This window comes from Cucurbita pepo, chromosome LG20, assembly GCF_002806865.2.
Source record: "Cucurbita pepo subsp. pepo cultivar mu-cu-16 chromosome LG20, ASM280686v2, whole genome shotgun sequence".
Classification (NCBI taxonomy): domain Eukaryota; kingdom Viridiplantae; phylum Streptophyta; class Magnoliopsida; order Cucurbitales; family Cucurbitaceae; genus Cucurbita; species Cucurbita pepo.
The window spans coordinates 1,589,794-1,600,938 of NC_036657.1; the positions used below are offsets into that span (position 1 = coordinate 1,589,794).

The 11,145-nt window shown below is 37.3% G+C and overlaps 2 protein-coding genes across 2 annotated transcripts; one reads left to right on the plus strand and one right to left on the minus strand.

Annotated features, from left to right (window-relative positions):
* The first annotated feature begins 236 nt into the window (after positions 1–236).
* Positions 237–4,040, plus strand: LOC111783704 (chromophore lyase CRL, chloroplastic-like). Its single transcript, XM_023664626.1, has 9 exons — positions 237–738; positions 821–870; positions 1,004–1,064; positions 1,140–1,175; positions 1,301–1,351; positions 1,497–1,589; positions 3,368–3,472; positions 3,637–3,729; positions 3,824–4,040. Exons 1-9 carry the CDS (start codon positions 550–552, stop codon positions 3,956–3,958), a joined length of 813 nt encoding a protein of 270 aa, XP_023520394.1. The 5' UTR covers positions 237–549; the 3' UTR covers positions 3,959–4,040.
* A 609-nt stretch (positions 4,041–4,649) lies between these two features.
* LOC111783114 lies at positions 4,650–10,857 on the minus strand. Its single transcript, XM_023664003.1, has 7 exons — positions 10,583–10,857; positions 10,043–10,424; positions 9,759–9,921; positions 9,054–9,098; positions 8,303–8,468; positions 7,759–8,129; positions 4,650–5,373 (listed from the first exon to the last, which is right to left on the minus strand). The coding sequence occupies exons 1-7, from the start codon at positions 10,715–10,717 to the stop codon at positions 5,055–5,057; spliced, it is 1,581 nt and encodes a 526-aa protein (XP_023519771.1). The 5' UTR covers positions 10,718–10,857; the 3' UTR covers positions 4,650–5,054.
* Between the last annotated feature and the right edge of the window lie 288 nt (positions 10,858–11,145).

Consider the following 11,145-nt stretch of genomic DNA (forward strand, 5'->3'; position numbering starts at 1 on the left):
ATTATTATTATACTAAAATAGAATATATATATATATATATATATATATATATATATATATAATATGAAGATTTATTAAAAGCTATTAAAATAGATGTAGGGATACCAAAATTATAATTTAATATAAAAAAAGAATTATAAAAAAGGAAAAAAAAAAAAAGGAGATTTTGAAGGGATTTACATATTATATTATTAGTAGAGGATATTATATTATGAGATGCAAAAAAAAGGAATTAAATTGGTGTGCACTCATTTTGTGTGGCCACCGCAGATTTTTTATGTATTCATCGAGAGAGAGATTGAAGAGACGACGCTAAACAGAAAAAGAACGCCCAAATTTTGGTAATGGAAAGTGGAGTAATGGCGTCTCAAACTTGACGACACTGATTAAACGCGCGCCTCCTACTTTCTCTCCATTTGCCCCTCGCTTCCAACTTTTCTGCTCCCAATCTAATCTCGGCTTTTTACTCTCCATTTCCTGCTCTGAATCATTTCGGAACCTGTGGAAGATCAGGGATGCTGGGTGTTTGAGAGCGCTGGAATTGAAGCTATGGGTTCCAGTTCCGATTCCTATTCGAACAATGATAATAACAACGCAGTAGGATGGAACAGAGCTGGGGGTTTGATTATGAAGACTTTGGTACTCTTTGGTGGTGCCCTTTTGCTTAAACGTCTCACTAAGTCCACAACGCGATGGGATCATGCCCGCTTCGTTTCTCAGTCCCTTTCTGGCGAGAAGGTTTCTGTTTTTAACCTCTTCGCACAACCCCTAATTGCGTTACTCTCTTTTCCTCTCTGAATTTCTTCTTTTCTTTGGACAGTTTTCGAAGGAGCAAGCAGCTAGGGATCCTGAAAATTACTTCAATATTAGGTACGCAATATGTGAACGCTGTTTAGTAGCTGTGAATTCTTCAATTTCTGAATGAATAACCCCTTTTCAATTGTATTCGACTAGGGCTTGTTTAGAAAATTTATGGAGGATTGATTTTGATTTTGTGTTTTAGAATGGTTACGTGCCCTGCAGCAGAAATGATCGATGGTTCTACGGTATTATACTTTGAACAAGTGAGTCTAGCACTCTTCCTGCTCGCTAATATTCCATTTAGATATCAGATATCATTTTATTTTTTGTTTTGATAGGCATTCTCCAGAACTCCTCAAAAACCCTTTCGCCAGGTATTGTTCTTCCCTAGTTTGAAGTTTGGAATTTATCAAGTTAACCATCGATGAACTCCTACGTTCAGTTTGCTGAACTTTCCTTCATTATACATATAATAATTCAATTAGTTCTACGGTTGCAGAGATTTTATACGGTGAAGCCTTGTTCAAAAGAGATGAAATGTGATGTGGAGGTGAGCACATATGTTGTTTCCACTTGATGTGAACGGAGGATATGTATTCCTAAACCATAAATTTGTTGCAGCTAACATAATGGTTTGCATATTCTGTGTGTAACATGCATGCTTCAAAAGTTTCTTATATTTGATCACTTTGCAGTTGAGCTCATACGCCATTCGGGAAATGGAGGAGTACAAGAATTTTTGTGATCGGACAAAAGATCAACGTCCTCTTCCCGAAGAAATTGTTGGGGTTAGCCACCTGCTTAATACTTTCATCAGATTTTCTATTGCTTGGATATAAGTTTGGTTCAAATTATGTTATTTTAGGCCTGTTTTTATAATCGTATCATTTTTAGTTTTAAGAAACCATACCAATATTTGCGAACTTGCAAATCTAGTCTTTAAAAACTAGATTTTGTTTTTAAAATTTTGCTTAGAATTCAAATGTGTTCTGAAGGAAGGTAGAAAACTCGTCAAAAAGTAGTTTCGAAATAAGTATTGCTTAAAAATAGAAAACAAAAAACAAAATGGTTATTAAACGGGGTCTTAGCTTTTCAATTGTCATAGTCTTGTTCCTAAGATAATGTCTATTGGTTGAGAATATATGACGCAAAGTTCTCTTAGAGCCGCTTATACTCTACTCTGGCCTTAGCGTATCCGAATTTTAGCGCCCCAATTTGATCAACTTTGTTTTTGACCAGGGCCTCAAATCCATGTTTATACCTTAATTTTTCATGGTTGGATCAAGTAAAAAGTTAAGTTTGGTTCTGAGCAGGGAACTAAATTTAAGTATTAAGTGGGATTTTCATATTGAGCTTAACATTATTTCACTGTGAAGACTTGAGAGAGTAAAAAATGTGAGCATGGGCATGGATGTTGGACGACATTACCAAACCATCCACTGAAGAGAACAAAGTTTGGTCATAGTCTCTGCAAGGTAGCAAGTTGAACCATTGGAACTGCAGCCGTGAATAAGACTGCAGATTTGGATATATGGATATATGAGTTTAATGCTGACTGTAATTACTTGGTCTGGATTTTGAATTAGTGGTTTGCTATCTGTTAATCAATTTAATGACCCGGTCAAGTTCCATGTCTTACAATAAGTTCTAATCATACCTCCTTTGTAAAAGCCCAAGCCCACTGCGAGCAGATATTGTCCTCTTTGGGCTTTTCCTTTCGGGCTTCCCCCTCAAGGTTTTAAAACGCGTCTATGAGGGAGAGGTTTCCACACCCTTATAAAGAATGCTTCGTTCTCCTCTCCAACCGATGTGGGATCTCACAATCCACCCCCCATCGGGGCTTAGCGTCCTCGCTGGCACACCGCCTTGTGTTCACCCCCTTTGGGGCTCAGCGTCCTTACTGACTCACTACCCGAAATCTGGCTCTGATACCATTTGTAACAGCCCAAACACACTGCTAGCAAATATTGTCCTCTTTGGGCTTTCCCTTCCGGGTTTCCCCTTAAGATTTTAAAACGCGTCTGCTAGGGAGTCTGCTAGGGAGAGGTTTCCACACCCTTATAAAGAATGTTTCATTCCCCTCTTCAACCGATAGGATCTCACAATTAATGCATAGGATGAGCGGTTTGGTGATGAAGTAAGACATTGATTAAGTTAAAACAATTGAACATGAGTTACTGTACCGTAGCTAATGGTGAAGATAAACATGGTTGTGAAATAGTGAAGAAGCAGAAAGTAGAATTTTGGTGCCTCCGAGGTTATGTGCTATTTCCGATGGTTTGCAGTTTGAACCATTTGACCTTTTGTTCAGTCAACTATCATCTTTCTTGGATTATTTACCAGATTATTTTAAAAATCTTTTACAAGGCTCTTGTTTATTGTTTCATGGAGTTTATAAGATTAGCATTATTATTTTTACTGTAAGATCAAAACAAAATCCATTCTTATTTGTAAGGAAATCCGTAGGACAGGTATTTTATTATTGTTAGATTAAGTCTGCTCTTCACTGAAACTGAATTGGATGTTGCTGGATGAATCTCATACAACTCTAGATTTTTATGCACAGGACATTGCAGAGCATTTAACTACGTTACATCTAAAGCGTTGTGATCGTGGAAAACGTTGCTTGTATGAAGGTTCTACTCCACCGGGCGGTTTTCCAAATTCATGGGTAAGATTATCTGGATACCTAAGATATCATTCCACATAATTTGTTTGGTTTTTCAAATCTGTGAAACTGCTAAGAGTAAGACTGAAAAGTTAGTTATCCCGACCGCAACGTTCCAGTAATAGTTATTACTCCCTTCCCTTACCATTGAGCTTCCTTTATTGCAGAATGGAGCAGCCTACTGTACTTCTGAATTATCCATCCTAAAGAATAATGAAGTACATACCTGGGAGAGGGGTTACGACGAAGATGGAAACCAGGTTTAATTCTTTTTACATACTGAGAAAATGTTGTGAAGTGGCATCTGACAGAGTGAACCTCTAATAAATTTAATGTTTGATTTGCTTGTTACAGGTTTGGGGAACAAAAGAAGGACCTTACGAATTCAAGGCAGTTCCAGCCAACAGTCTCAAGGACATGTTTTCTCCATTAAATTTCTCTCAGCAGTCCATGGAGAAAAGAATAGAGGGCTCATTTGTCTTGCAATAACAGTCACTTAATAATTTATCTTATATAGTGTAAATTTCCGTCACCTTTTCTATCTGAAATAAAATCTTGCATTTGCTTGTCATATTTTGTCTCTGTCTCTTGTTGTCAAATGTTTTCATGTGTATTAGTAGAGTCGAACGTGTCGGTCGACTCTTGAAAGCGAGCAAAATGGCTGTTGACATGCTCTTCAGTGGACATACTACACGGTAACTGTATCCTCCATTCTCGTCTCAGATATATCCCCCGAAGATACAATCGCATCTTAGCGTAGTTATCTCTTTGGATGTTCAAACATCATGATCAGAAAGATAGAGGACTTGTGCAAGAGAGAATAGTGAATAAAGGTTAGGCTTACAGGAACAATTTTGAGGAATATTCTTGTCTACCACAGACATTATTTAGAATGACAGTGGCTATTTAGAATGACCTGCTTATTATGCACTGAGAAAACTCCTAAAAAGTGTGTAGTTCCCATTTTTATTTATCTTGTACTATATAAGAATGCAAAGATTTAGTGATTTTATTTGGGGGTATCCTATCCTTCTACTCCACAAATATTGTCACTCTGCATAAATTGATAAGCTCAAACGAACGACTTAGACAGCATAATAACTGGTGATTCGAGTCGTGTAATAGTGGTGAGATGTCCAACTTAAGATAGTATAGGGGCCGTCCATGTGAACACATGCAATGAGTTGAAATTATTTGTATTCTGCTTTCCTGCGTTGTTTGATAATACATAATACATAGATGACAACATTTCACTAGAAGGTAGCCAATCTTCAAAACTAGATTGTACACATGGAACACTTAAAACAACAACAAAACTGAGCTCTGCAATTTCGCTTCTAACTACCCAAAGTAACATTCTTCTTCACTGGACGGTACTCTTTTTCTCATCTTTGGCAAACTTTTAAGACGACAAACTGAGCTTTGCAATATTGCTTGTAAGTTGTAACTACGCAAAATAACATCCTTCTTCATTGGATGACACTCATTTTCTCATCTTTAAGCAAAAAAATTATTCCCTTTAAAAAAGAAAACGACTAAACAAGTGTCCATAAACTATCCATAATCAGAAGGGAAAATGAGAACTTCAAGCTGTTTTGTGCAATCCAACGTTCAGATCAGAAGATATGGAAATAAGGAGGGGTAGAGACTGAAGCCATACAGCCTTGAAGACTCGTTTCTGATGAGCTCTAATGGATTGGGAAGGCTTGTGCAAATTGTACCTGATATCAAACAGATGGATTACAGGGTCAGCAGACCCAGATGTGAGAACCAAACCATCAGGCGACCAAGCCTGATTTATCAATGCTGACTGTGATTCACTGCTCTTTTGCTCCCACCCGAAGGCATGTAGTTCTGTCTGCCTAAGTCTGATATCATATAACCGGAGCTGCTTTCCAGGAGTACTGCACGCAAAACAAATAATCAAAGACTTGTTCAAGTTTTCTCTGGCTTAATCAATAAAAAAATTCAGTCTGAACAAATAGTAATTTAGTTGGAGGGATTAACTCCACTCTTCTTTTTCAAAGGAAGCAAATGATGGAAAGATCTGCAGGGGCTTTCGACTGGCAATATAAATCCTTGAATCAAATTAATACTGCATTCAAAATTGTAAATTTGAGCAAATACTATATTTCATTCTGCTATAGAATCTCAATGGCAATTTGTTTTGAATACTAACTTTGCACACACAATATAATGCTCGAAAGTCAAGTCAGGTGAAATCTTCTAACCTTATAAGATTTTTTCAGGACAGCAAAGTAATGTCGTGCATCTAGCCCAAACCTATTCGAGAGTTTTAGCATTTGTGAATTAGGGGTTTACATAGCCAATGGGTTCGTAATTCCAACTCACTAGGGTTTTCATGAAGGAGATCTTCAAGGTCCACTAAATCTAAGTTTAGTTCTAATGTCAACATGTTAGAGGAAAGCGTTAACATGAGAATTTTGATATAGTAGAAAGTAGTAGAAAGAAAGCTTGCTAATGTTGTACCTATGCATGATAATGATATTTTGCCTGGTAGGTCATTAGATAGCTAGGAATCACATGATTGTAATCTTACTACTACTATTGCACCACTTGTTCTCCAAGTGTTGATAGTAGTGGACTAGAGAAAGTGAGTGGTAGTGAGTTTCTTGAATTTTGCAATTGAATTAGTTCACATAATCGAAGGGTTCCTAGTTCCAACTCACTAGGGTTATGTGGACAAATTGTACAGATGCAAGCTAAAATTTGTTGCGGAGGTTTCTTGGCTTCATGAAAGTCCTTTGAGGCTGCTGTTTCCGAGGCTCTGCAGAGTTGTGAGATTAGACAACTTTTTGTCAACCTGTCCCTTTCTATCGGATGTCCCTGAAGGAGTTTCAGGGGTGGAATCTTGTGTTCAGAAGAAATCCCAATGATTAGAGATGAATGAATGGCTCATTTTCTCAGAATTGTTTCAAGATATAGTGTCTATTTTAACAATTCATCAGCATCTAAAAGGTGTTCTTATGTCTCTTCCAAATGGACGGACTCTTCGATAATTCAAAATTGCACGATCAAGGCTATTAGGTAAGCTAAAATTCCAGGAAATGATGTTCTATATGCAGGTTACTAGTTCAAGATCAACTGCACACCTTGCAACAAAGTGGAACGGATGATTCCTATATACTCTTTATCCCCAGGCTCGTGTTATCTTTGTAAGTAACCAGAATAATCTTTTCTTCTAATTTTTTTTTTTTTTTTTTTTTTTTGCAGCTAAGAGTTGGAGAAAGTTGTCAGTCAATGATCTATACATTTTTAGGCCAAGAGATTGAAAGCAAAATACTAAATTAACTCATCTGTTTTAATTAATAAGCTATCCTCCCGAATGTGTAGTATTCAGAGTAGCTATTTATGATACTATTCAGAGTAGCTATTTATGATACTATGCAATTTGCGATCGGTACATCCCAAAGACAATGTGTTAGCTCTCATCCAACTTTCTCTGTGGATCCTTCAAGAGAGCAAGCTAATATCATGTGGTCCAACAATGTCATGGCTTTTAGAAGAATATTGTGGTTCAAAAAGAAAAAAAAATGGAAGGGTGTTTCAAGATATGCTACTTTTGAAGGCTTCACGGACCAGGCGAGATTTTCCTAAGCCAAGCGGGATCCTTTTCTCTAAATCCCATTGGTTTTAGGGGGTTTCCTCATTCTCCTTTTGTTCACCCCTCGACTAAATACTAGTTGTAAGAAATTTCTAGATACCACTATAACACAATCTAAATATGCTCAAGAGGCTATTAAAGATATGTGCTGAAATATTTGCAGTTCCTATCCTAGAACTAAAAAATGAATGTAATTGTTAGGCCTTAGCTAACGATTATATTTATGAACAAGTAATAAGGGAAGATTAGAGAGTTACCCTATCTCTCCCAACTTTCTCATCAGATAATTACATCAGAAATAAGCCAAAAAAGATACCCCCTTATAACAACCTTTGACTACCATCCCATACACTACCTAACAGAATATAAATGGACCCAACAAAAACACACGTCAGCTACCCATTACATGATCTATCTATTCCTCATGTGCCTATGCACCTTTGCAACTCATCGTAATGCCTAATCGTGTTTACCTCTGATTTTATATCTAGAATATGGAATGACTCTCTGTGACTTAACCACTAGAAATGAATACGCAAAACTTTCTGCAACACTAATAAAACAATAGAGCACATAGACATGGTATGGAAATTCGGGATCACCTTACATTTATACACATTACTCATTTTTCACAGCGAGCAAATTCTAGTATCAGAAAACTCACCCTGTTTGGACCATAAATAGGTTGAAATCGCATGGATTAGGCAAAATACTCATGCATTTGCTTTCTATCTGATGCTTGAACTCTGTTCTACCAACATTTACGTCAAATCCAAGAATTCTCTTGTCTGCACCAGCTGAAAGTACGATTGGCTTCTGCTGCATCCCTGCTACCCCCATGACTGCTGAAGAGTGTAGGTTTCTGTGCAATGCCTTTGGCTTCCATGTGTTCTCCCCATCTTTCTCTTTCCATTGTACAACGGCATGATCACTTCCACCAGTGACAAAAGACGTGCTATCCCAAGGCAAGAAAATTATGCTGTTGATAATGCCCTTAAAGTGAGGCTTATCCTCAAGGAAAGTAACACGAGCTTTCTGTCAATGCACAGACATAATAACTCACCTTAGTCACAAAAACCCCAAATTAACAACTTTTTAAAATGGAAAGGTACAACTTAGTTGTCTAGGGAAAGAGATGCATCTAAAATCATAACCTTGCCAGAAAAATGCATGCCAAAGATAAACGTGATTTCTAATATAAATCATACCCCTTCACTTTTGTTCAGATTCATGACTGAGACCTGAGAGTCCCCACCATCAGCACTATAAACAAGAAATACGCGGTTCCCCTCTGGATGCCAGACCATGTCTTCTGGCCATCTCCTTTGCTTCGGAGATACACAGTCGGCGGAACTAAGTAGAGAGGCACTTGACCTGTGATAGAGGGAGTGGACAAAGAGAAGATGGACAAACACGTTTAAGCATTTCTATATTTGGGTAGAAAGTGGAAAACATTAAGTCACTTATGCAATGGAGAAGAGACGCTTCTTCCAAAGACATCAAGAAGTGCCTCATCTAGATATACTTCAAGGGATGACTGGCAAAGGTATTCCACCAAACATTTTGCAATATGTTAATAACATCGTACCAGATACATTCCTCCAATGGGAAACTATATCCACATTAAAAATTCATTTTTGTGCTCTAACTATATATCTCAAAACAACAAATGAGCATTTGTACCCTCCGACAACTACAAGCAGAATCTTAACTTGCAAAAGACTGACGCAATCATTTTTATTTCATAGAACCCAGCAATGATACGATTATAACATTAGAAGATAAATCAACGTCTCATTTAAAGAGGCTTCTTATAAACACGTACTATGTTCCAGATTCACCAGTTGGCATGGAGACTAGTTCCAACTCAAACCAGAATGGTCATAGCTTATAGCTCCAGAAGATGGTAGCTGTAGATAAATATGATATAGGATAAAGTGGGAAATAATCAGCACTCACCCTCTGGCCTGTAACTGCCACAAGTTGACTACTCCATCCAGGGCACTGTAAAAGATAAACATTTCAATACCATAAAAAAGTTAAGTTTGTGTATTTGACTGGAAGGCTGAAAAAGATAATTACAGTTTTTGGAGGTTGGGACCCTTCCAGTAATGGAATTTTATTATCTAAACCTTTCAGGTGAGCTTTTGTAAGGAATACTTAAATGTTGGATCCCAACCTTTTTATTTATTTATTCATTCCATCATTTTGGGGGTGAAGAGCCAGAGAAGCCAGAATAACGAAAACTCCACAATATGATGATTAAGAATAATTTGAATATTTAATTTACTTTTCCTTCCAGTTGAAAGCTACCAATCAATTTAACCCTAACATACTGCAAGCCTAACCGAAGATAAAATATTTTATGATGGTTCATTATAGAATCTAAATTTAACTTGACCTGAAGAACATTGGGAATGTTAAACTGCGACACAAAGTATACACGGATTATCTTCTTAATCATTGTTCAATTGGCAGGAACTAGAGAGAAGTGAATAGAATTTCAGTAGAAGAAAAATGTCACTTTCCCTTCACGTTTGACGGGAAAATTGCCTTAAGGAACATTTTCTTTTAAGAAACTAGAGCCGCCGGTCATAGTTTTAAGTAAAGGTTTCTTCGGTCTTTCTGAATGTATACAAATCCTATACAATCTTATGCAGTTACCTGGTCACGAATAGCTGTTCGTTAACAGGGCATGAGATGAGACTTCTCAACTTTCTCTTATGCTGACTGCAGATGTGATTGCTCCCAACACATCGGATTTGAGAAGGTGATGAGCTGCTACGTATTAATGGAATCAATTCTTTATGCTCTTTGCACTGCTGTTCTGGAATAAAGCGTTAAAATTTAGCAGTTACCACAGAGAGTTGTTGTATGATGAATCAGATATGCATAATAACCATAAAGCAACTAATACAAAGAGAATATTTGAGCAACGAGAATCCTACCAAGCTTCCGTTTTGTGCCTCTATCAGAAGTGTTCGAAGAATCTCGAAGAGAAGAGTTTCCAGTATTTTTGTCCCCTTCAACTTTAATTACATTCTTAACATGAGAAGGACTTGATTGAGCCCTGGAGCTGGAGCTATTTGAAATCTTCGCTCCATTCGCAGCCAATGCACTGTTTTGGGAAATCTTTGGAACAACAGCCGGAATTACAAGCTCTGGTTTCGAATATGGCTGGGGCTTGCTACCTTCATTTACCGTTTGCTCCACTTTCACACTTACGGCTCTACTTCTAAAAGAATCTTTGGATGACACTGCATTGCCCTGACGTCGAAGCCGGGCCAATTTCGATTCTGAATCATGTAATCTCTTCTCCGCTTCTTCAAGCTGCAGACATTTAACAAGGTTAAGTTGAAAATCCCCAAGAGACAAACGGAAGAAGAGATTCCATCGCTAAATACAGCAGTTACGTAAACCACAAATTTGCCTTAGATTACAGCAAAAATCGATCGAAAAGAAGTGAATAATAAGAAAAAAAGGGAGACCTGTGAAGTATAGTAGGAGATACGCTGCTTGAGATTTTGAACTTCACGGCAACGATGATCGATCAAAGCGACCAAAGCCTCCTCTTGCTCTTCCTTGCTGTTGGTTCCGTCGTTCTCTTCCACAGGCCCCGCCATGTTCCTTCACCTCCAATGATGTTGGTAATATCAATTGCTGAATTTCTCCGTTCTTCGGGATTCCGAGCTTCCGATGGGCTGCTTTTGTTTTAGCGCTCTTTTCCGGAATCCCTACGATCGCAGCCGTAGAACCAGGGACGCGATTGTCTACTAAACAACTGAACCTTACATTCACATGCAATGGACACGTGGCTGATATTTCCAGCCTGGCCAATAAATTTTAGAATTTTTAACTAATTTAATCTCGAATTATTTGAAAAATAAAATCTAGACAACTAGATTTTTTTAAATTTTAAATCTTAAATCTTATAAAAATAATTTTCATTTTTTATAAATATGCTTAAATCAAATTTAGAATTAGTAAAAGTACGTTCAAATTATTTAAAATATAATTAAATATATTGATAAAGCTAATGTATACATATGTT

Excerpts from the sequence above, each read along its gene's own strand:
- LOC111783704 (XM_023664626.1), top strand. The coding sequence starts at position 550 with ATGGGTTCCAGTTCCGATTCCTATTCGAACAATGATAATAACAACGCA. Across the intron at positions 871-1,003 it reads GAAAATTACTTCAATATTAG|AATGGTTACGTGCCCTGCAG; the intron begins GTACGCAATATG and ends TTTGTGTTTTAG. Across the intron at positions 3,730-3,823 it reads ACGACGAAGATGGAAACCAG|GTTTGGGGAACAAAAGAAGG; the intron begins GTTTAATTCTTT and ends TGCTTGTTACAG.
- LOC111783114 (XM_023664003.1), bottom strand. The coding sequence starts at position 10,717 with ATGGCGGGGCCTGTGGAAGAGAACGACGGAACCAACAGCAAGGAAGAG. Across the intron at positions 8,469-9,053 it reads TGGCAGTTACAGGCCAGAGG|GTCAAGTGCCTCTCTACTTA; the intron begins GTGAGTGCTGAT and ends CCTCTATCACAG. Across the intron at positions 5,374-7,758 it reads CTATTTATGGTCCAAACAGG|TACTCCTGGAAAGCAGCTCC; the intron begins GTGAGTTTTCTG and ends TTTTGCGTGCAG.